Source organism: Ceratotherium simum, chromosome 13 (assembly GCF_057802395.1).
Source record: "Ceratotherium simum simum isolate JZ-2026a chromosome 13, ASM5780239v1, whole genome shotgun sequence".
In the NCBI taxonomy this organism is placed as follows: Eukaryota; Metazoa; Chordata; class Mammalia; order Perissodactyla; family Rhinocerotidae; genus Ceratotherium; species Ceratotherium simum.
In genome coordinates, this window is record NC_141912.1 from 6,212,433 (window position 1) to 6,238,299 (window position 25,867).

A 25,867-nucleotide genomic window follows, 5' to 3' on the forward strand; every position below is an offset into this window, starting at 1 on the left:
TTTTCCATCTCTGTTCTAAGACTACAAAAAGTGCTCATTATGATAGGTATTTATGCTGGTTTGTCCACTGATTCACTATTATGATTCATGAGATCATTCATGAAAAATTATCTACAGAGATTTTGCAGTTTCTGGAAGGTGGTTTTTGAACTAAATATGTAGACTTCCTCCTTTGGTGACTGTGCTTAATAAAATGTAGAAAGAGCAGTGAGGAAGGCTAACTGGGACATCAGTACCTATTATAGTCATTTCCTTTAAAGGGAAAATGCTTGTTTTCCTATCCAAGGTGGGTTATCTACCACTAAAAAAGGGTGGTTTCTTAGGCAGCGGTGGTTAGTAGTATGTTGTATTGAAAATCAAAAGTGTTCAGTTCTGTGCAGATGAAAATACAATCAGGTTAACTTTATTTTAAGCTTTGATTACATTCTAGTTGATAGGAATATACTACATTAAGCCAGTTTAACAGTCTAGCAAAATGCATCTTATTTTAAAATTGAGTATTGGAAGGCTTGGCAAATGCTGGGAGATTACTTAATAGAGTTAGGTAAGATGTACCTACAGAGGGACCAGCCAACCCTCACGGATTCCCGGTGCTGAAGGCTCAGGAACAGTCTCAAAGGCATAGAAATGTGGTTACATAGATGAGAGAATTCAATTCTGGCTTTTCCCTCAGCTTCCTTCCCACTGATCTTTTTTGTTTGTTTGTTTGCTAAGAATCACAATTTACTGACCTAAATCACACCCTAGACATATCAATGGGTAATTCTGACCATATATCAGCCTTGCAAATAAATATTAGGTAGCTTTGTCTGTTGGAACCTTGGAGTACAATGCAAACAATGTCAGCGTCCTCTGTCATTGGGTTTTCAGGAGCACTGGCTATTTGCAAGGTGGGGTCCATAGAGCCTTTCAGCACTTGAGTGCTGAGCTGAGGTTTCAGCATGAACTGTGTGAAGGACAACAGAAAATTAGTGGCTGCCCATTGTTCCATGTGTCTGGTCACTACTGTGTCAGCTTCTCCAAACTGTTGGGCTTATTCTACCTCTAAAAATGTACCTGGGCTTGTGTCATTGTGTGAAGTAGAGAATCCCAGAGAGCTAGGTGGTCTCTCTAATTATCACTAATTAGAGAGACTAATTCCTCATGCCTCCTGTCCCAAACTCAGCCTCATGACTTTCTAGTACTGCAGCCCAGAAATGCAAGGGGTATTTGTTCCTGCTGATCAGGCCACCTGGTCAGTGGTGTCAGTGCGACACCTCCTATAAAACGCACCGTAAAATTACATATTATTTAATAGATTTGAGTATTGCACCTGCTTTCTTATCTCCTCTTAGGTGATTAAGTTTCCCACAAATGCAATTTGTTAATATGGGGCCACATTTTCTCACAAGGTAAATCTGTGAAATTTGGCAGGCATTCACTTTACCACAGGTGCAAGATGAAAGACCTTTCCCGAGCTTTGCCAAGAAGAAAAATGATGTTGTACTCAATTCCTGGGAAACATATTCTGACATAGAGAGTAGAATCTGATTTCAAGTAAGGGGAATACAATTCTAGGGCCCAAATCACGTGCTTCCCTTCCTTTTAGGGAGTATGTTACCCCCAAAAGGCTGAGTGGGGATCAGAAGTCTTGTTTTACGTAAGGCCAGGTATTGAGCAAACCCTTTTGCTAAGGGAAGTCCTCTGATATTTGAAGCTGCAGCCGTATGTGATGATAAATGATGACTTTTACTCTTAGGAGCTCTGAGAGCTTAATTAGAGCTTAATTAAAGCTAATGCTCAGAATCCTTTGGGGGGTAGAGTGATTAAAAACTAACTTCCACACTGAATAGCCCAGGTTTGGAAAAGTGTGTCTTTGAAATACATGGCATCCCCACTCTGGGGCTCTATTCAGTCCTATTTGGGTCTTCATACCTAAGTTAAAGCAGGAGCTGACTATTTTTGCATTAGAATTCTCTTAGCCAAGACTATAAGAGGTCAAGTGTCTGGGTCCATTTCAGCCCCCTGTGCCTTTACACAGAAGGTCGTCTTTGAATCTGCAAATCCAGCTCTCCATACACATGTCTCAGGGAGTCACTGGTCATGCTGGCTATCAGCTTCCGAGGGCCAGACACCCAAGGGCGACACACTTCTTCCCATTGCACAGTGGAGTTGGGCCGGATTTCACTGAAAGGATGGAAAAGAGAGGAAAGGTTTTACTCTCTGGAGAGGCTGATCCAGTTTCCCACCTTGATCAGGAAGCAGTGAAAACTCCTGCCAGAATCACACGCTCTTTGTCTCAGTTGATGGTGGTTAGAAGTCTGAAGGGCGTGGTTGGCTGATTCCACCAGCACAACCCAGATAAGGCCCCCGGATGAGCCTTTGCCAGAGCCTGCCAGAGGCCTCCCTTGGGTCATGTTTCCTTCTACATGGATGCATCAGCTGGCCTGCCCCCAGATGTGGTCTGTCCAGTGTGTGGTAGAGCTTGGTTAGCTCCCAGCCACAAGTCAGCTGAGCTTCAGCTCATCCCCAAGTCTCCACAGTAGCCTTGTCGATGTGACTGATCTGCCTCAGCTCATTTTTTGGCACTCTATTTCCCTCTGGGGACTAGACTCCTATCTGAATCCCTAGCTGCCTTTGCTGAGGTCCCGACACTCTAATCAGTTCCTGCCAACCCCCTTGAGATAGACCTTGTTTCCAGGCCCAAGACCTGCCTGCTGCCAACTGACTTGGAGTATCTGCATGCTCTGTCATTCGTAATCCTGCTTCAACCATCATATTGGGTCCCTCCGCCCACACACCTTTCTGCTACTCATTTGTTGCTGATGCCCTAACCCATTCTGATAACGGGGCTAGTCTTTAATGGTCTTGGTGTTCCTCTCTTCCTCTGCAGCCCACGCTCAGAGGTCTTCCTAAGATTTATGGCCAAGCCCACTCCAGTGGATGAATAAGGTCAACCAGGGTTGGGGGATCTAGGCTTCTCTGGGGTGCTTCACATATATCACTCCATGTAAGCCTCAGGAGTAGATTATATGCAGGGTTTATATGTATGAGAGTCCTTCGAGGTAGATACTACTCAACACATTTCATGGTTAAGAAAAATGGAGGGTTAAATAAATGAAGCAAATTTTCCAAGATCACACAGCTCTGTTGGGCAGAGATGAGATTTGAACCCAGGTATATCTGATTCCCCAATCCATGCTCTTTCTATTACTGTACACTGTATTTCACACTAGATCCTCCAAGAAGATGCCTCTTCTGACCACTGTGCTTGCTTTTTCACATGTTTGTTTTCTCAAGCAAGACAGATACAAGACTAAGAGCTTCCTGCAAGTGTTGTTCGTGGAGTATTTCTGGTCTCTGCTCTCTGACCCTCAGGGATGGTACGTACTGGGTGGCTCTGCATGAAATCCTGGGCCAAAGTGAAGGGAGAAATATGGGGGCACATCCCTGTGCTTGACCTATTCTATGTAAAGTTAGAACCCCAAGATTTCCTCAAATATCACTAACACAATATGTATTTTAGCTGGTTGTGGGTGTATATCCTCTGGGATAAAAAGGGAATAGGCCCCAAATCTTAGAAATCTAGACACTAAATAAGAAATCCCTTTCTCTCTTATATCTGTGGCCTGTGATTTGGGAAAGGCATGTAAGGCCTTGGGGACCTCTCTCTTGGGGACTCTCCAGGCGTTGACTTTGATGCTGATAGTCTAAATACCTCAATTAATTTGGTATTTGCTAATTCTTTTCTTAATTTTTGTTCTTTATAAATGTGGCTGTATAAATTATTTTAGTCAGTTATATAAAAGCCAAATTATGTGAAAAGTATACACACATAAACTGTATATGTATTTTTCAAACTCAGTAAATTGATTTTATGATTGAAAGTTTGAAAAACACTGACCTCACCATGGGTTTCCTCACCTATAAAATGTGGACACTGTGGAATATGGAGACGGTGGGGTGAATTAGCATTTGTGCTGCACCGAGAACTATGGCAGATACAGTAAGTGCCAAATATATGTTGTTGTTATTATTATTATCATCATCACCTTTGTGGCTGTTGTTTGCTCTGCCTGAATGCTCTGAAAAATAATTGAGGAAAGTAAGTTCCTCCTGCCTGTATGCAGAGAAACTGTTCTTTATCCTTAATTTACAGTGATCAATTCAATACGAATGTAGGTTTTGAGACATTCATTTCTCAATAGCTTGTGCTATTTTTACCCTGATCCATTCATTCTCTCTTCCCTGGTTTCCCCAAGTGATCAATCAGAAACACTTTGCGAAATAGTCATCGTGCTACAGGATCTTGCCTGGGGCTGTGTACTGCAGGTAACTGCCTCAAACGGAAAATATAAGCCTTGAGCGGTACTGCATTGTTTGCTCTTACTCACAAACTCATCCACGTAATGATATTCATACATGCATCTCATGAATGTAGTCAGGTGCACTCATCATATGTGAGTATCACACAAAGACTCATGCATGAAGATACACAGGAATGTCTAAGTATGCATTACCTACAGAAAAATATGTACAGAAAGAGAAAAAATCATTGCCCCATCTTGGTAAGTGGAGTAAAACTGGAATAATCCTGTTTGCCTGGAGATAGACGTGGCGATAAATGATTCTCAGTAAAGTGCTGAGCCATCAAGACATGCTGGCCGTTCATCATCTTGAGTGCACGCAGGCAAGTGGGATGATTATTACAATCAACTGCAACTATCTATGGTCTGTCCTCCGTGGTCTAGCTCTCAGTTTCTGTCCTACTTGAGAAACTCAAAATTTAAAGAAAAACCACAAATTCAGGGAACTCTTCTCTTGAAATAACTTACTGAACCTGGCCATTTTTTAAAGAGAAAAATGAATCTGAAAGATGAATTATTTGATGTTCTGGAAGTATCAAGTGCAGAAATGTGAGAGCTGCAAGTCTGCGGGAGCAGCACCTCTGAGCATCTGAGACAGGTGGGAGGCAGCGGGAAGAGCAGGAAGGTAAGCCATCTTGGAGGAGAGTGGGCTCCTGCCCTGAGTGAGGAATGAGACACAGCACCACCTTCCTTGCTCCTAGTTCAATTTCCTGCTCGCCAGCTCCCTCCTTCCAGGCCCTCTGCTTTGAGCTCGAGATGCCCTGCCTTCTAGGCCCTGGCAGGGGTGTCAGTGGACAGATGGGGTGGTGATTCCCTTGACTATTCAAGATGTGTATCCTAGAAAGGCAGACAGTCTTGTGAAGGATTCTTGTTCTACAGAATTGCCTTTTTAAGGGTCTATGCTGTTCCAAGGATCTGCCCCTCTTAGATCAGATCTTGGCAGCATAGTGTTCACTGGAGTGTTTCTAATTATCCAGCAATACGGATGTGGGTGCTGGCTGGCTCAAATCTTGGTTGTGAAGGTGTGTACTGGAGTCAGGAGGAAACAGAAAAAGTAGTGCTCTCCCCAAAGTTCCAAGCCCACCCTCGATAATAAATATTTTCTATGTCAAGTTCTTTCTAATTTTTGAGTCTCTGAGAAATAAAGCTTCCTTTGCTTTGGAGAGATCCATCCCCTGGATCTAGATTCCCATGAGATTGAGGACCTGGCTTTCTGTCTGTTACCTGTCTGCCATAGATCAACGGAAGTAACTACTAATAGTACCTTAAGATAGAGTGTGGGCAGGACATTTGCCTGTGTCCATGTAGGGACTGGCATTTTCCATCCTTTCCATCCTCACTCCCCTTTGCCCTACCCCAAAGTCAGATATTAACAGTAACCAATGCACCTGGACACTCAACCTATTCTGAGCCCTATAACTCCTAAATGGTGGGTCATCACACTGCGGGAGCATTATTCATTCCTCTAACACACAGATTGTCTCTTTTCATGAATTGGCTTGCAATCAAGGCGGGACTCTTGGCATAGCCAAGGTGTAAAGGGAGCAGGAGGTTCCAGTACCCTCAGATGAAGCTTGTGGGGTTACTGGTTGAGAACGAAAAATTGGATACAGAAAAGGGCTGTTTAGAAAAAGAAATGTGTTTCACTTTGCCTGAGCGATTCTTGCAACTGATTTGAGTGGGAAGGTGCGAGAATGGGTGAGTGAGACTGTCGTTTCTGACGAAAGCAGGGCTATCGCTGCTGACCTCTTGCTCTAGCTGAGGTTGATTTCTAATTTAATTCTTTTTTCCTGAAACTTTCCTATTAGCACAGGAAGATTGTTATGTTTTGTGCTTGAATTTTTTAAAAGCACTCAAATTACTTTCTCTGTTGTTGATTGTGTTCACCGATATCAGGCATCACTTAAGCGATGGGGTACAGAGCCTGTGAGCACTGTAATTTGAAAGATGTGCAGAGAGCCCTTAGTGGGCAAATTGTTCTTTAAAGGTGCCCCAGAGGGGTGAAGAAGGCCTTGCACTTGTCCCACAGGTTCAGAGAGGGGTAGCTTCCATAAAGGGCATTGGGGAAATTCTTAACACATCTGGTCATCAGGCAGGTTCCAAAGCTCTCCACCTCCTTTTCTGTGTCTTAGAAGGTCACCCCACAGGAAATATGCTAGATTGATTGATGCTGACAGGGACTCACTTGTGGTAGAAATGAAAGTAATAAACCTCAAAGATTGGGGTCCATTCTGGGTGTCACGCTGTAAGAGGAGCACTGACAAATTGGAGTGTGTGGGAGCGGGAGGGAGCTGAAAGCACGTTAGGTGTGAGAGGAAAGAAGTCAGAGTAAGTGTAGAGAAGACTCAAGAAGATGTGACAGTTGTTTGCAAACATTTGAAGCCATCAGATGGAAGAGAGATGGGCCTTATTCTGTGTCAGCCCAGCTGGCAGACTTAGGATCATTGGTAGGATCAAAAGGTAGAACTGTTTTCTAACAACTAGAGTCACCTGACCATGGAATGGGCTGTCCTGTTGGGTGACACTCTGTCAGTAGAAGTCATGGAAGCTGGGAACTGTAGGGCACTATCTGATGGTGGTAGGTGTGGAAGAAGCAGAGTTTCATTCATATTATTACAAAGCGTGGGGTAGTCGTTGGTCTCCTGAATAGGGAACCAAATCTAGAACTCTTCAGGCTCACCTTTATTCTACTGAAAGCAACAGTTCTAGAGGGTGCTTGGGTTGGTGAAATCTGGGAGGTGAGGTTGGAAAGAAAGGACTCATGAAAAGGGACGTCTTTCAGCATAAATACCTGACACATAGTAGGTATTCAATAAACATTAGTAGAATTGATGCATGAGGAGGTAGTATGGCAAAATGTTTGAACCTTGGGTTCTGGAAACTGTCACCCTAGGTCTGGATCTTGGCACTTTTCTTATAAGCTGTGCAACTCTGGGAAAACCAGATGACCTCTCAAAGCCTCAAATTCCTCTGCTACCTGAAGGGAGATAATAACAGTACCCAACTCATTCGAGTGGTTTTAAAGATTAAATGATGGAAATGCCAGTCAAACCAACCCTATTTTTAGCTCATGCTCCATAGAAATGGCCAAATAAGGAGGCAGCAGCTTCTCTGACATGTTCATTGGGGATTAGATGTAAGTTTGGAAAAGACAGAGAGACAAAGCTTCCCACAGCCCCACATGACATTCCCGCTTCCCCCCAGCACTTACGGGAACATCTTCCTCTTGGGTTTTATCACTCCAGGACCCTCCAGGCGTATCCAAACATTTTGCAGAGTTTCTTTTAAAGGATTGGTGAACTCAACCGTCACAATCATGTCGGAACCAACCACTTTAGCCCCACGAACCTAAGAAACGAGTTGAGAGAGAATGCAGCTCATTAGCAGCCCATAAAACCTCTTTGCTCTCCTGTGTCCTTAACCTTCCTCACTTTTGCTTCTGTTTCACGGTATGGTTATTTTTCAGCAATGGAACCAGCATAATGAGGATAGCTTATTACTTTGACTGGGGGATACCTGTTGAGAAAAAGATGGAAAATTACTAATTAGAAAATTACTAATCTTCTCCTCGTTATAAAAATCACCCTAATTAGAGCTCAGGTTAATAGCCGTGACCACCAGCTGCTCTTTGACAGCAGGAGGCAGAAGTGCATTTGGTATAGCAACAGATTTCTGTAGTGAGAGCGGCCAGGTGGACTCTGCTTCTGGATAGAGCTCAAGTTCCTGCCAGGATGTGGGGGATTCCTGAGTTCAAAAGGAAGAAAATGCTCCAGAGGGCCTGTGCCTTCTGGCTTTTAGGCGCATCAGAAGGAAATATGTCCAAGGAGGGAGTCCTCACTGCTGAACCTGAAGAAGAGGAACCTGGGCACTAAAATAGGCAAAAAAGACTTTTTCATCTGCGGCTACATCTGAGTCCAGGAGAGTGGAAGGCTATTTGTTGGTGAGTTTATCCATAAGAACTCTCAGAAGTATCAGGTCTTTGGCAAAGTGTCATGTGAGACGGCCAGAGGTCAATGCCAGCTTCAACACTTACTAGCAGTGGGGCCTTGGGTGAATAACTCAACCTTTCTGAGACTCAATTTTCCTGTCTCTAAAGCTGGACCAACATTCCTATGGGGTAATCTATGGGAATGCTACTGTTATTATTAGCTCCTCCACTGTTTATTATGGGCCAGGCACCGTGCCACCCTTGGAAGTAGCTGCTTTCCCAACACGAATGCAATGAGCTGGACAATGGCCAGGTGGCTATAGGATTTGTTTGTTTAGGGGATATGTGTGCCAAATGGGTGGATCTGTATAAGCTCTCAGTAACCTGGGAACAAGATGATAATAACAGTTCTTCCCTCCTAAGAGGGGGTAGAATGAGATAATGTATATAAGGCAGCTCGCACACAGCATGGCACGTGGCAGAGGCTCCGCACATCAGAGCTCACACTTCTTCGGAGTAGCAATGCTTGGGGGAGTTTGCTTTATTCATCTTATATTTTAGCCCACTTTCAACCCCAATATCTAGCCAGTGCCCAGTAAATATTTGTTAAATTAGGTTGACTGCTTAAAAATGAAATTTATTGGTTGGTTGAGTTTTCTATGTAACAACCCAGCCATTATTATACCACATTTCTTTAAGCAGCATATAACATAGGAAAAATCATGTGGAAATGAGACTTTCTTATGAATAGAAGCAAAGAGGAAGGATGTTGTCCAGAGAAGAAGACTCTTGTTTACTGACTCTACAGTCAAGAATAATAAATCTTTACGGCTTTGCTGTTTAAGACACGGTTTGTGGCTAAATTTATGTCTACGGGATTTTAAAAAGCTATAAGAAAAATGAAAATTGCAGCCAATTCCCCCATGTTTATTAGATTCAAATCCCCCTCTCCCAGGGTGGGATGGGTGGAGAGCTGGGTCAGAGGGATCAGGGTGGAGCAAACGATGATCGTGATGGTGACCACCATCAGCGGGTGTCACCTCTAGAGCATGGGCTGTATGCCAGGCAGTGTGTTCAGCACTTTAGCCAGTGGTCCCCAACTTGGCACACACGACAGAATCACCTGGGGAACTTTAAAACTGCAGAGATCTAGGGCCACTCCAAACGATTAAATTAGACTCTCAGGCAGTGGAGCCTGTAATACATTTATTTTAAGCTCTCCTGTTGATTTCTAAGGACCAACTTAGAAAACTGCCCGGTCGAAAACCACTTATGCAGACAAAACATTTGGAAGACCGATTGAAATTTTCACTTTCTTCCCAAATGTCCAGACTCTATCAACATAGTTGTTGGAGGCATGGAGTGCATTATTAGAATACTTTCCATGGTACTCTTGGTTTAATTCTTAAGTGCGTCCAACCTATTTTTGCTAAGTTGGAAAAATATTTCAGAACACTTTCAGATTTTTAAAAATACAGGATAAAGATAAGGTTCACAAAAACTGTCTAAATTGGAGAAAGTGGGGCTGCTTCAGAGACACTGTTGGTGAAAGTGTTTGCTATGATCCCTTGAATTTTGGGGGAAAATATTTTGGAGCCATCTGCCTTCTTCAGGGCATGTTTTTACAAGTGTGGGCACAAGGTCCTTAAAAAAATCTAAGAGCTATGGACCCTTCCTCTACATAGACACACACAGTGACAAGTACGAGATGCACACACTGCTCACATGGAGTTTGAGGGGATTCAGGACAGACCAGTGAAGTCTATTCATGGCCCTTCCTGGGCCGGGGGCTTTGGGTTAAGAATTGTTTCCCCACAGGTTGGCTAGCTCTACAGGAAGATTCCTGTGCTGTGGAAGGTAAGGTGCACCCTTCCAGGTCAGTGAGGGCGTGATAGGGGAAAGTTAGTCCCTGAAAGCCTGGCCCATGTGTTCGGGCCTTCCTGGAGAGGCTTTAGATCCGAATATGATTAGGAGAATAAACCTTCTCAGATAATTTCAGCGTCGTGTTTGCTTCCAGATATGACCTCTGTTACAGCTGCTGCCCTGGGCGTGTAAGTACTGCCCAGCCTCCCTGATCCTGGAGTGGGGAGAAGGCCGGGAGGGGTGGCGGGATGAAAAGAGAGGGCTCTTCTCACGTTAGAGAGTGTTTCTTTTGCAATTAACAAAACTCCGTGTCCTTTTTCTGACATTTGTCTCCTGCACCCAGAATTTAAACTTCCTTCGCTTGATTACTGAAATGATAATGAATCTTAGAGACTCACACCAAACCAAATAGAAAAGTCTGCCCAGCATTTAACATCACTGTTTTCTGTGTAGGGAATTTAAGTGGAGATATTTCTGCCCCTCCTTTTGAGGAAAATGGAGCGTACACATAGTATTTTCATATACGTGTTGGTTTAAGTGACGGGCCATGCTGTGGTATCTGTGAGAATCTGAGATGGCGACCGCTGTGGGTGCAAAGGTCTGTTCCAATCTAGTTCTTTAAGGAATCTGCACTGCTCCCTTTTCTTTAATGCTGTAAAAATTATTCCATATCAACGTAGTTACATTTCTGATTTTCTTGCTCTCATAAAACCTTAAATAAAGGGAGCCTTTAGTAATTCAGAGAAGGTTAGATCAAGAAGAGAGTGTTATGCGTATTCACTTTAGAGAAGAGCTGCCGTTACTCAGACCAGAGGAAAGGATAACGCGTATGCCATACTTGGTCACATCAAATTCTTTTCCACATGTTGGATGGCCCTGATTTTTTTCTATATTCCATTTAAAATATCTCTGTTTTTTAAAATTGACATAAAGTATGATGCTTTTCCAAGTTCAACACCATTCACAATACTGACAGACTGAGTTCTTGTCTTTTATGCAATTTCATAACAAGGAAGTTGCTAACACACACACATACATGTAAACTTCCTGGAAGAAATTACTTTTTAGGCAATCACAAGATCTCTCCCATGGAGTATACGCTCCACAACATGCATAACTATATCCAAAATTGAAACTGAAATGAAGCAAAAGTTTGAGAAAGAATGAATTTAGTTGCCAGTATAATTCACAGGATTGATTACTGCACAGCCCTTACTGCAAGTGCCGTCAGTCACGTGTTACATGAATTACTGGAAAATGACTTTTTTCTCCTCCCCAGCCTATGGTCTCTGCTGGTAATATGCAGTCGCTTGTTTATAAACTCTGCTCACCAGCACCAGCACCACCACTGCTTCTAGCTAACACACTTAGGTTAGCGTTTATTAAATAAAGCTGATGGTTGTACCATAGTCAGGCCATGTTATAAGTCTGTACTGTCCAATATGGTAGCCACTAGCCACATGTGGCTACTTACATTTAAGTTAATTAAAATTAAATTAAATTGAAAATTCAGTTCCTTAGTTGTACTAGCATCATTTCAAGTACTCAGTAACCACATTTGCCTAGTGGCTATCGTATTGGACAGTGCAGATTTAAAATAACCATAGAAAGTTCTATTGACAATGCTGTTAAGTGATTTACTTACATTAAGTCATTTAATCCTCACAACCCTATGAGGTAGATGCCATGTGTCTTCATCTTACAGATTAGGAAACTGAGGCACAGAGAAGTTAAGTAACTTGTCCAAGTTCACACAGACAGTAAGTAGAGGAAGTGAGACTCAAACGCAGACAGTTTGGTGCCAGAGTCATTGCTACACCACATGCCTACAGTGACTCTTGATTAATAATAATAATAGTAACTTACATATTTTTTTAGTATTTACTTAGTGAGGTAGGCATTCTGCTCATCATTTTCTTTGTATTATCTTGTTTAATCCTCCCTACAGCCCTATGGTCCTGGGGTAGACGTGAGCATTATCCCTGTTCTATTGATGTGAAACTGGAACTTAGGAGATAAACAAAATGTCCAAGTTACAGAGCTAGTAAATTGGTAGAACCCAGATATAAATCTAGGTCTTTCTGACTCCAAAACATTCATCTTTAATGCTACATACACTATGATCTCTGACAGCAGAGAGGCAAAAATAGTAACATATTTGCTGGAAATAGCTTCCTTATTTTCTGAAATCCACTGAAGAATCATTTGCAGTATCACCTTATGTTATCATTAAACTACCAGTTGAGCACAATGATTATAACTTGACCCTGGACTAAATTTGAAAATATATACACAACCTAACTCTTTCTTTTCAACTTTATGGGGAAAGAATTGGATTCCTATGCCAGAGTAAAATGTGACAAGGTAGGCTTGGGGCCTTGATATATTGTATTACTTGATGCTAATAGGATTTTCGATTTAGGGTAAAGATAGAGATATCATTTTAAAAAATAACCAGTAGCGCAAACATAGTGGGATCATATGACAAGGTAGACGAGATTTGTTATTCTTGGTGTTTTACTTTGTGTGTTTCTTTTTAAGATTACAAAAATAGAGAACAGGAAATGCATGAAAAAATTATGTTTCAGGTACCCCAGTTACCAGTGATTTCTCATTTTCATTCTCAAATACAGAATGAAATTCTCAAATACAGGTCTTGCTGTAGTTGTGCTGAGTGGGGAGATGGAAACACACACTTTATAGTGGCAAGGCTCACTCAGAGACGTGGTCTAGGATGTGCTCTCCTGGCTGACAGAGTATGTCCACCCTCTGCTCCTCTGTGACCGACTGCCGTGAATGGTGGAGAGTTGGCTACCTGAGCACATGAAGCCGTGGCTGGTGGTCCCCACCTGGGACCCTCCTGGGACATGTAGGTTTCACCTGCTCAGAGCCCCTCACGACGGGATCTCACAGACAGATGTCTTTGATTTCCTCCACAGACAACTTAGCACAGTGCCAAGGGGCGCAATTGCTGTGGCTGGGATGCAGACGTGATCATACTTGGGGGAAGCGGAGGGGAAAGTGTGCTGGACTCAGGGTCTGAAGACCAGGGGCTGCTGCTGTGTGTCCTTGGGACACGTTGCTTGAGCTCTCTGGGCCTTGGTTTCTTATGTGGTTACTGGGAGGATTCAATGTGATATTACATGTGAAATGATCTGGCAGAGCATCTGAAACATAGCATTTATCGAATCTAAATGCTGTTGAGGTTTAAAGGGAGAAAATGTTGCCAGGGTGACCATGAGAACCTCCTCATCCATAAGTTCCCTTATGAGGAATGATGTGGATTCGGTTTCTCAGGTCCTGGAGAAGAGAACCACAAAGGACAGAAGCTGGAAGTCTCCATCAACACTTTTTGAGAGAAGTGGAGAAGCCCACCTCCCTGCACCCCTTCCCCAGCATCCCACTGAAGGGATGTGGGGACAGACATGGCAGGGGTGCGTCCTGGTGACCGGGACATGTGACAGAGGCATGAAGAACACAGGGAGGTTGGAAGGGAGAAAAGTGCTTGGTTGGAGACACGGGAGGGGAAGATGGTTCGGGGTTCAGGGCACAGTTAGAGCACACGGCCTTTGTTTTCATTTTTTGCCTTGATGGAAAGTTTCAGATATTTAGGCTCTCACAGAACAAAATGAAACCGTACTTAATTCTCATGATTTACCCAGTGGTTGTCAAGCATTTTAGCGGTACTCATGATTCCTCAAGTGGTTTCCCCAATTTTAACCTTTCCTGAGGGATAAAAGTACGTGAATTGGGATGTTGGAGGAGCAGGGCCCAGCACCCGCCACAGCAACCCTCCGGCCTCGCTCTACTCTGGTTATAATTGGGGCTTCGGGGGCATGAGCAGAAGGGGAGGGAAGAAGATTCTACATTAACCTCAGTGAGAGTGTGGGCTCCAGTTAGAACACAACATTGGAGCAGATGTTGAGAAAAACCAAGATAGTGTCTTGAGTCAGAGAGATCCGGATGTGGAGCCAGCCAGCGCCAGGGTGCAGCTGTGCAAGTTAGGGGAGGGCACCCCTTTCTCGGAGTGGATGCAGCTCCCTGCATGGCTTGGCGTGTGGCCAGTGGGCTGGATTTTGTCCCCTCACTGCACCCACCCCCACCTCCAGGCTGGGCACAGTCTGCACAAGTGTAGGTGTTGGCCTGGAGTGGAGCCCGCCCACGGGTAGGTCCCGGCACCCACCCCAGGGCGTCGGCAGGGACATTTCCTATGTGACATGTGTCATCCTCACGGCTGCAAGTCCAGAGTGCCCAGGCCCCGACGGTCAGTACCAGGGCCCTGTGGGTCAGTGCCAGTCGTGCAGATTCCTGTATACACTGTCATACAGGAGGAGTACCCCAGGCTGTGTGGTAGCAGTGGGCAACCCGTGCGCACACAGAGCAGCCGCGCTCCTGGGGCTTCAACGGCGGCCACTGCTGAAAGGAAATACCAGCATCTTTCTCCATTTCAGAGAAAAAGTCAATAAAAATGTTCTCATTGTTGAGTTTTTCTCTGATAATTTTTTAAAAGCATTTACTACAACTTAGCTACAGAGTGGTCACCAAATAACTGTGTGTTGAGTGGATTGAATAGATGAACAAACAAATGAGTGAGTGACTCAGCAAAGGGAAGAATAAATACTGAAAATTTCTTTTAGTCAACAGAACAAATAAGTAAGGAGCAAATGCATGTTAAAATCTTGTTAAAGCCACTCTCGGCCAACACCTACGCCTGTGCAGATTGTGCCCAGCCTGGGGTTGAGGGAGGCAGTGCAGCACGTTAAAACGCAGGGTAAAAAATCCTGGAAACAGTCAACTGTTCTCATTTTAAATGTTTAAAAGATACATATATTTTTATATTTAGGGGCACCTGTTTGTTAATGGTTGTGATTTTAAAATCACACATGTAGAAAGTGGTTATATTTTCTCCTAGCAAAATTTTTCCTAGTTCAGATGAGAAAATAAGTTCTCTTGGGTTTCATGATGTTCTACAAAGGCTGCAGCACTTGTTCCCCAGGATAACACTACAGAGGTGTTGGCACCTGAGCTATTTCTGAGTGTCACTTGGAAGAGTTTTTCCCCAGACACTGAATGGAGGTCACCTGAGGAGTGTGACCACCTCTTCTCTCTCCCCCAGCCTCACGCCAGGTTCTTCAAGACCAGCCTCCCTTGCATGAAGGCTCGCCAGGGACCAATGCACATGCTCAGCACACAGCAGTCACATTCAAGGCTGCCAGGTGAGGGCTACATTCACTTTAGGCCAGAGGGCCACCTGCTGCCCTCAGCAATTCTCAGGTGTGACTGCTGGATTCCCAGGCATAGATGGGACTAGGCAGGGAGGGAGGGGACAGCGATCAGCAACTCCTAAACCTTCTCACAAACATGACAGATGTTAATTCTTAATAACTTTGTGTTTCACATATGAGTGTAATGAATAGTACTTACTATGATCAAGGCACCATGCTAAGTTCTTGATGTGGATTATTTTAATTATCCTTCCCAGAAACTCAGTGAGGTCGGTACTATTATTGGACCCATTTTACATAAGAGGCGGTTGAGTAATTAGCCCAAAGCAGCCTAGATAGGATAAGAACCCAGGTGGTTTGCCTCCAGCCGTCTCTAAGCCGCCATGCTATTCTGCCTCTTTACAAAAGGGGCTGCAGGTGTCCCTCCTGGTGTTATCCCTTTGGTTGACTTGGGTGAGGACACGAAAACAGGGAAACTGTCATTGCTAACTGAGAATGGGAGAAACCACCAGAACGCTGTTCCCAGGTTACACACCACAGGTGGCAGACAAACCAGTCTGTAGCCCAGAGACCAGCTGAATTCCCCCCATTGCCCCCATCCTCTCCAAAAAATAGCTGTTCTCTAAAAATCAAAATGCTGAAGAGTCTTTTCCTGACTTAAAGCATCTTACAACAATCAACACATGGGAAGGCAGAGAAAATTCCACGTCTGATTTTAATAAAATATACTTTTCTCATCAAAATATTTTGATAGCGTGGGAAAAGAGATGTGTGCTCATTAAAGTTTAATGAATGTCTCTCCCTGCCATCTTCCATATGAGGACCACACACTATGACTCACGCATAGTTAACTTGGGCACAATTTAACCCAGTCCCAATCTTCATTGTCACAGAGACAGATGCAATCCAAGACTGGGTCCATCAGGATGTAAGTACCCGTCCACTGGCCTAACTGCTTTGGTTGACAATGATGTGGATTCAGACAGGTAGGCCCAATATTGTTCCAGGTTGGCCTATATTTGCCCTAAAAAGAGAGCTAGGTAAGAACAGCTGCAAATTAGCTGCCAGCTAACTCCAGTCCCAAGGCTGGCCTGGGACTCCCAGAAGAAGACAGTGCCTTAGGCAAAAGTTTTGAAGAGAAAGGAGAAAGAAAGGAGGTTCTGACTCTTGGGAGGGCAGAGTTGGCAGTAATGTTACAGTCATGCTCTAGAGTCTTCACTGAAGCCTCTTTGTTCACAGAGTCAGTTATAAAGCTCTGATCCAAAAATTTTAGGCTCACCTTAAAATGGCCCCTCAAAATAGCTGCCTTTCTTGTCCCTGCTCCAGCCTCCATTCCAGCCACAGCAGGCTTGTAGCTGCTCCCCTCACTTGCCATCTCCCTCTCTCTCTGCTCTTGCTTATGTTTTTTCCTAGGGCCTGGAGTGGCATCTTCATCCATCTCTACTGCTTGAAATGTTGTCCATTCATGGAGGATCATCTACTGTTCCGCAGCCTTAATTTCTGATACCCCACTCCACTCAACCTCAGGTGACCTCTCCTCCCTTGAAACACACAGACCCTCTGTTAAGGCAGTCACAATCCTCCACCATCTGTGAAAGTTCCCATGTGGTTACCTGCACAGACTTCTGATTCAGAAAGACCTGGGGTAGGAGCGTCACTCCTCCCCTTACCACGTGCGTGGTCGGGGCAAGCTGCTCATGAACAGTAATAATGACAATCACACGAACCACCAACATATACTTGGTGTTTCCTGTGAGTTGGGCATTAGGAATCCGTTTACTCATATATACTCACAACAACCCTACAAAATAAGTATTGCTATTATCTCTCTTTTACAGATGAGAAAACAGAAGCAAAGAGAGATTAAGTGATGTGGCCAGGGTCACACAATTATTATGTTGAGAAAACAGGACTGAGCTCAGACAGTTGTTCCCAGAACCTGTGTCTTGGCCAATAAGCTATAGGGCGCTCCCTTTCCGGGCCTCGCAGTTTTCTCATCTGTAGAATGGGGATTCCAATAATACCCACCTGGCAGGATGGTAATGAGGATTAAATAAGGTAACGCAAGAGAAGTATAAGAAGATAGAGCTCAATAATCCATAGCTACTGTCATTGCCATCACTGCGTGCCAAGCTCCCGCCTCCTGCCCTAAGCTGAGGATGGGAGGGAGGGTCGTGTCCTCCCAACCCTTTGTCTCTCACACCAGCTCACCCTGTGCCCAGCACATTCATTGCAGTGACCTTGAGAGATTCTGTCAGCTGTGGGCCTGTCCTAAGATCAAAGAGACTGACAAAGCGTTCTAGCATTTTCCTAGAATTTGGGGACAAGTGTCCTAGGTAATTCTGGACCTCTGAGACACTGGGTCTTCGTACTTCACTGAATTTATCTCCCTCTCCAACTCCTGTGTTACACGATTTGACTACTCTCCCGTGTAACATTTCAATGTAATGATTTCTTTCTCCTCCCCTCCCCTTCTCTCCTCTCCTCCTCTCCTCTCCTCTCCCCTCCCCTTCTCTCCTCTCCCCTCCTCCCCTCCCCTCCTCTCTCTCTCTCCTCCCCTTTCTTCTCCTCTCTTCTCTTCCCTTTCTTCTCCCCTTCCCTTCTCTCTCCTCCTTTCCAGTCCTCTCCTCCCCTCTCCTCTCCCCCTCCTCTCCTCCTCTCCCCTTCTCTCCTCCCCTCTCCCCTCCCTCCTCTCCTCCCCTCCTCTCCTTCTCTCTCTCTCCTCTCCTCCCCTCCTCTTCTCTCCTCTCTCTCCTCTCCTCCCTCCTCCTCCTCTCCTCCTCTCCCCTTCTCTCCTCCCTCTCCCCTTCTCTCCTCTCCTCTCCCCTCCTCTTCTCCCCTCTCCTCTCCTCCCCTCCCTCCTCTCCTCCCCTCCCCTCCTCTCCTCCTCCCCTCCCCTCCTCTCCTCCCCTCCCCTCCTCTCCTCCTCCCTCCCCTCCTCTCTTCTTCTCCCTCCCCTCCTCTCCTCCCCTCCCTCCTCCTCTCTTCTTCTCCCCTCCCTCTTCTTCTCCCCTCCCCTCGTCTTCTCTCTCTCCTCCCCTCTTCTCTCCTCCCCTCCTCTTCTCTCCTTTCCTCTACCCTCCTCTCGTCTCCTCTCCCCTCCTCTCCTCTCCCCTCCTCTCGTCTCCCCTCCCTCTCTCTCTCCTCTCCTTTCCCCTTTCTCCTCTTCTCTTCTCCCCCTTCCTCCTCCCTTCCCTTCTCTCTCTCTCCTCCTCTCCTCTTCTCTCCTCTTCTCCTCTTCTTCCCCTCCCCCTCCCCTCCCTTCCCCTTCCCTTCCTCTCCTTTATTCTCCTTTCCCCTCCCTTCCCCTCTTCTCCCCTCCCCTCCTTTTCTCTGTGTCCTCTTTCCCTCCCTCGGCCACTTTCAGGACGAGAACTGCCATGGCTCTGTATTTCGTATCTCCAGTGGGCTAAGCAGCATCCCAGGTCCCCAGTCCATTGGCCAGAGATTCTGGCATCAGGGCCTCTCACAGCTCAGGGACACCTGGGTGTCTTAGGTTAGGAGGTGCTATACCCAGGAACACCTATTCCCCTGCTCGGATTTAGTTTGTCCTTGATGTTAATAGGGTTAAAGGGGCCAGTGGTTAAGGGCCAGTTTATGTGACAATGCCTCTCGTCTCCTTTCCTGAACAAACTTGGCCCCGGACAGAAGCCAGAATTTCCATCTCTCTCATGCTTGAGTCCCAGTCAAATGGCCCTACCACTGAGTAAGTTTCCTCCAGGAACAGCATTCCCCATACATTTATGGAAATAAAAAACAAAAACACAACTCTCTTTAAACTCCCTGTGCCTGTCACTCAACTTGTGGGAGAGGGTATTTCAATTCTGCCCCTGGAGAATTAAACTGCTCTTTAAGTAAACCCAGAAGATAACTAACAAATAATCCTTCAGATTAATAATGTCTAAAAGATGAAAGTTATTAGTTTCCTGTATACATGCAGTTTATTATCAGTGGGGCAATTAAATTCTATTTTATGCTGTAGTTTGAGCACTTCACAGCTTGGAAGGGCTCTCTCCTGAGCGCTTCACAGGGACAAGCCATCGGTTCATAATTAGGTAGAGCACGTAGGTCTTGCCTCTGGTGGGAAGTCCTCCAAGGCTGAGTTCATGAACGAGAGTGGGAAAGGACGCCTCCACGTGCAGCTGGGAGAGGCTTGCAGGGAGGGGCCACCGCATGTCTCTAGGGAGCGCCACCGTGATGGCTGCCTGCCCTTCTGGGGGTGGTGGGCAGGCCCGCCCTGGTTATGGTGCCCAGCACCTTATGCTGTTGAATTCCCATTCTCATGGGATGGATGGCACCCCTGGAGGGACCACAATACCACTTCTCTGTTTTGCTTTTGTTTCTTATTCTGCCTGCAGACCCTGCACACCCTCATTTTTATTCTGTCTCTTCAGGCCTCTTGTGTAGACGGTGCTGTGATGGGCCTATGGGAGGTGACTGGGGTGAAAGAACCAAAGAGATGTGATGAGTTAAGCCTTTCTAGAACTGAAGGGTCTGCGGTTCTCTTCCTCGATGGGCACTACCTGTCTGCGTTCGGTTGAGCCTTGTTCTAGGGTGCCTCATTGTATGAGAGTCCTTGAGGGCTACCCACACGGCATTAGACCCAATAAAAGCTGCCATTTTGAATGCTACACAGCAGTTCTTAGCTTTACGAATGATTCACAGCAAAGGATTCAAAAGACACAAGGCCGACCTCCCCCTCCCCACCCATTGTCAACAACCCTCACCACCACTAGGGGCATTTAAAATATGAGCGCCTTTGTAAAACTTTGATTTATCTATCACTTTAGAGGAATGCGGCTTAGGGCCTGTGCTGATCACTTTTGTTTTTTTGCTGAGGAAGATTGGCCCTAAGCTAACATCCCATCTTCCTTTATTTTGTATATAGGATGCCAACACAGCACGCCTTGATGAGCAGTGCACAGGTCCACACCTGGGATCTGAACCCGCGAACCCTGGGCTGCCGAAGTGGAGAGCATGAATCCAACCACTATGCCACCGGGCCGGCCCTGTGCTAATCACTTTTAATCACTTCAAGAAAAGTGTTCTCCAGAGACTTGGGAAGGTCTCTAAGCCCTGGATAGGCTGGCCTAAGATGTCACACTCTAAGGAGGCCTGGGCTTCTGCTCACAGGGCAGGAAGGTGTTTCAGGGATGTGGCCACAGATGCTGCGAGTGCTCCTGAGAAGTGGGAGAAAACAAGCTACCATATTGGTCTTCCATTCCTGCCCATCCTCAGCCAAGTTCCTTTGAGCCATTTGGGCAGAGATTTCAGGTGGTAAATGGAGAGACAACAGTAAAACTACCAGCCAAACATACAAAAAACCTCTATGGTGACAGATGTCAGAAAAGTAGTTATCTTGGTGATGGGGGAAGGGGTTATTGACTGAAAAAGGCAAGAGGGAACTTTCTAGGGTGTTGGAAATCCTCTATATCTTCATCTGGCCAGTGGCTACAAGATGTGTACATATATGAAAAGTCATTGTCGTCAAGCTGCCCTTTCAGTTTGTGCATTCTGCTGTATATAATTATATCTCAATGAACAACAGTACTGTCCAAAATGCAGGTGGGAGATGATTCAGGCAGTTTCCATTTTATGCCAGGCCTGACCCACTTTATTCTGGAGACACTGAGAGTTCTAAGTATCTGTATCCATTACACATCTTTAACTTCCTCCACAAGTGTGTTTATACCCACAGGTTATATTTATATCTGCAGCCACATCTACATATTTAAATCTGGAGAGGAGAGAAAAGTGTTATATGTGTGTGTCTATATATAGGCTAGTTTACTTCTTTCAAAGAACAGGAGGATCCTAGCTCCATTTTTTTTGGAGCAAGACACACACTCACACGTGTGTGCGCACACACACACACACAAACACACTAAGCCTGGGTGCCTAATCAACAACCTTGCCTTTTTCTCTTGTCTGAGGTGCTAAAACTGACCTTGATGATGACCTTGGGGATCGTCAGCACAGTGGACTTCTGCTTGGCCAGAACATCCCTGGTCTCATTGACACGAGCTGTGACGAAGAAGTGCAGGGACGCTTGTTCCAGCAGCTGGCCCATGTACTCGCCCGCTCTGATCAGCACCTCCTTTTTCTTGACTGGCAGGAGGAAAACAAACAGGCGAGGCATCAAGATCTGAGATAGGATCTGCTTTACTGTTCTCCAAGTGCCCCCACCTTTTCCACATTAGCACAGCGTCCACCAGGAACACAGCAGAGGTGAGGGGCAAATGGAACAGAGTCAATCAGGAACAAGCTCTCCTGCTTCCTGGGCAAAGAAAGAATGTGCTGGAAATTTAATGTTCAGTCAAGTCTTACTAGAGAAAATGTGTCAAATTTTCCAAACAATGCCTTTGCTGTTGTAAACTGCCATGTCATGACAAAGATGTTTAAAATCAAGGACTAAGGGGTTTTAACTTGGGCTTTGATCAGGGCAGGGACAATCTCAAGATGGCGGATGTGGAGCGGTGAAGTCCAAGACCACCATTTCATGTGCTGCCCCCTCATGTGATAAGAAACGTCTCACACAGGGCATGGGCAAAACTTGAGCAAAACTGTCAACTACTTAAACTTTTTCCTTGTAGTGCTTCATATTTTCTTTCTAGCTTTGTCTGTACTAATTTGACATGATTTTTCTATTTAAGAGAAAAAAGCTGTTGAAACCGGTTTTCACCATAGGCATTTAACTCTCTCCCACCCCCTCTCCTGTTTGCAATTTAAAAGACCTCTGTGCCAAATGCTTATTTCCTTAAGTCACTGATGTTAGTTTTTAGGTGTTGGGGACAGGCCAATTAGGATGACATTTGGAGGATGGGGAGTGGTCCCAGCTCCCTCTGTTCACCATTTGGGCTGAGGATGGGGTTCTATCTTGTGGCTCTGGCCACAGCAGTGAGGTTCTATTTGGCTGCATTGCCCACTTTCTCTTTCATTCCCATTTCCCACAGCCCAGGACTCCAGAGAGCAAAGGGCAGTTCTGCAGGCTGAGCCTGGGCCACGATGCAGCACCTGCTGCTACCTGGGCAGAGCCAGGTGCTAGTGCTTTGTCATCTGCCGGCAGGTTCAGCAGGGAGATGGGTGACTCATGCCTCCAATCCCCAGGCACGGAACACAGGCTTTGTAAATGTTCACAGAATTGAATGTCTCCACTGCTGCTTCCCTGCCCAATGTCTGCCTTTTGCCAAAGATTCCTCCTTCCTGCAGAAGTTATTGAAGGAAATAATTCCCATGGTCAATAATTTAAAGTGCAGAAGGTAGTTCATTTTAGCCCTTCATAATGAGCAGCAGTCCCGTATTGAGGATGGAAGGCCACGTGGGAATGAGTACCAGGGCGCAAGGAAGGCCTGCTGACTTCCTGGCTCACAGGCCAGGGCATCAGACCATGCTCATCATCTGCGTCAAGGTCTCTTCATAGAGAGTAGGTGCCGTGACCGCCTCCAGCCCGCTGACTGAAGAGTTCTCAGTCTTGGCTCCACATCACACTCACCTGGGACATTTAAAAACCTCCCTGCTAGATCCCACCCCAGACCAATTGTATCAGAATCTTGCAAGTTGGGGCCCAGGCATTGCTTTAAAGTTCTGCAGCTGACTCTACCGTGAAGCCAGGGTGGAGAAGCACGGTGCCAACAACCAGGGAGAGCCCCACAGAATCAGCCCCATAAAAGCCTTGGTTCAAGTGAAGGCATGGCCCTTCCATCCCAGGCCCTTGCTGCTCCAAGTGTGGTCTACAGATCAGTAGCACCGCCATCACCTGGGAGCTGGTTAGAGATGCAGGTTCTCTGACCCCACCCCAGCCTACTGAATCAGGATCTGCATTTGAGTAAGATGCCCGGATGATGCATATTCAACTTGGAGAAGCTCCCAGCGATAGGAGGTTCTAACAGTAGAAGTGGTGGGGTTAGGTCAGGGTTAGGGTGGATTTAGGATGGTCTCAGTTTTAAAACTGAAAGTCCTGCACCTCAGAACCCACCAACTCCTGGCGAACTGGACAGGGTGGTCATCCTAGACCAGGGGTTGTCAATTGAGGGCTATTTTGCCCCTGTAGGGGATGTTTGGCAACGTCTGGAGACATTTTTGGTTGTCACAACTGAGGTTGCTACTGGCATCTAGTGGGTAGAGGCCAAGGATGCAGTTAAATATGGTACAATGCACAGGACAGCCTGCAACAATTATCCAGCCTGAATTGCCAGTGGTGCCTCAGCTGAGAAACCCTGCCCTAGGCTATGCAGAGTTATTAGAAAATATTGGTCCATCCTAGACACCTACTAAACAACTTGGCTTGATTCCCAGGGCAGTCCTGTTCCTTGAGATTCAGCCTTTTGAATCTATGATTTTGCCTTGACCTTGGCCCTCAAATTCTGCCTTTTTGAATGACCCACTCATATTGCCTTCTTTGGGCCTGAGCCTGGACTCTGCTTCTCCACGGCTCCTCTAGCAATGAATTGTCCAGATGAATAAGACTCTGTCCCTCAACTGGATACGACCTCAGATGAGCACATGCGGCCTGTGTTTCACTTCCCCAGATCTGGACAGATGGAGTGGCAAAATGACAGGCCTTGAAGAACATGCATTTTGCCTCTAGCTGCCTCCAGTAATAATAAAAGATAAACTTCGTCTGTTTCTGGAGGGCTATGTTTGACCACTGAGTTCCTTTAGGCTGGTGAGATATGCTGGACTTCTTTCTACCAATCTTTACAGAGGCTTTTGCTACCTTTATATTGTCGGCATCAGGACCCCTTTACACTCTGAGGTAGAACATTCTCTAAATCATAGCACTGAAGAAACTGGGCTGTGCTTCCGAGCCCAAGAGAACAGTGCTCCTGAAATAGTACGTTATGTAAGTGCCGTGTTTTGCCACCGCACAAGAAATTGTTCTAGATAAAGTTTATTAAACGTGGCAAGAGAAAGAAGAATAGATTTCCATTCTATGAGTGGTGGAGCCAGGACCCTGCCGACACCATTTACAGTGTCTTGGGCAAGCCGAGGCAGACACAGACCGGGGCTGCCTCATCTCTTTTCCAAAAAGCAAAGAAAACTAAATATAGCCAAGTGGAAATGATAGCACCTTTGAAGGTACTGGAAGGTTTAAGTTATTCAAATCTTCCAAGCTCATCCTAGCCCACACATTTCCTTTAATCATCGATCTGGAAAGTATTCCTCCCATTTGACTTGGAAAACTTTCTTTGCAATAGAGCCTCCTAGGAATATACTCTGACCTGCTTGAGCAAGATCTAGAATCATGAGGCGTTTGGCAATCCATTGCAATTTATTTTAGATTGCAATATGCAGTTTACTGCACATAGTTGATGCCACCTACCTAAAGCGTAAAGCTAGAAACAGTCTCCAACTTCCCTCAAGATATTCAGGACAAGCCTTGGGGTTGGCCAAGTGGGTGGGACCTGTGTTAATACTGAGTCAGGCTTAGGTTTGGTCATCTCTTCCTAGACGGATGACTGAGAGGGCTAATATATCACGCCATCCCAGCCTGAGAACTCATGTGAGCCCATTCTCTTACTGGATTAGGGAGAGAAGGGGAAGGAGATTGAGAGAGGGGACTCTTGTGTGGTGGGAAAAGGGTGCTGTATTGTTCCCTGTCCAGGTGAGTGAGGGGCAGCTCAACTGCAGGTAACAGGGGCACGTGTGGGGGAACTGGCCCACGTAGGGCCCAGGGTTACACTTGCCTGGCTCACTGTCATTGCCTGAATGGGACCTGGATTCTCTGATCTGCTTTGCCTCTAATTGCTGTGTGTGGCCTTGAACACATCAACTCATCTTGCTAGTCTCAGTTTCCCCAAATGTAAAGATGTTGGAAGTTAACATTTATTGAGGGAATAGCACGTGTGAAGCATTTCACACATATTACCTCATTTAGTTTCCTCCACACCCTCTTTCCTCACACTGTCGAATCTGGGCTCTACCTTCAGAACAGACCCAGATCAGACAGGTCCTCCCTGCCTCCCTCCCTCACCACACCGCCGTCTCTCCCTGAGCTATTGCAATACCATCCTACCTAGGTTTGTAGCTTCAGCTCTGCTTCCCCTATAGTCTCTTCTCAGCACAGTGGCCAGGGTGATCTTTCAAAACCTAAGTTAGATCACGCCCCACTTCTGCTCAAAACCCTCTCAAGGCTCCTCAGCTTGCTCGGAATCAAAGCCCAAGTCCTTACAATTCTTTACATGGTCTGCCCCCACCACTCTCCTCTTGCTGCTTTTGCTCCCTACTCTGGTCTCCTTGCTGCTCACTGAACACATCAGACATGCTCTGGCCTCAGGGCCTTTGCACTTACGGTTTCTCCCAGCTGGAAAGCTCACTCCTTCCCTTCTGTCAGGTTTCTATGAAATGTCACCCTATCAGAGAGGTTTTCCCAACCACCCCACCCCACCAGCACCTCCATCCCCCTCACCCTGCTTTATATTTCCCTATTACATGCATTTCCTATTCCTCTTCACAGTTTGATTGTCTACTGTCGAGCCCCCCAGGGGACTAGAAACTGCACAAGG

At 45.8% G+C, this 25,867-nt stretch overlaps 1 protein-coding gene across 1 annotated transcript in view; it reads right to left on the reverse strand.

Moving 5' to 3' along the window:
* Window positions 1-368: 368 nt before the first annotated feature.
* Window positions 369-25,867, reverse strand: part of F13A1 (coagulation factor XIII A chain) — a 160,971-nt gene continuing 135,472 nt past the window's right edge. The window contains exons 13-15 of the mRNA XM_004432146.3: window positions 21,310-21,470; window positions 7,558-7,694; window positions 369-2,166 (exon numbers count right to left, since the gene is read on the reverse strand). Of these exons, the coding sequence (XP_004432203.1) occupies window positions 2,013-2,166; window positions 7,558-7,694; window positions 21,310-21,470 (452 nt within the window). The 3' untranslated portion in view covers window positions 369-2,012. The remainder of the gene's footprint in view (window positions 2,167-7,557; window positions 7,695-21,309; window positions 21,471-25,867) is intronic.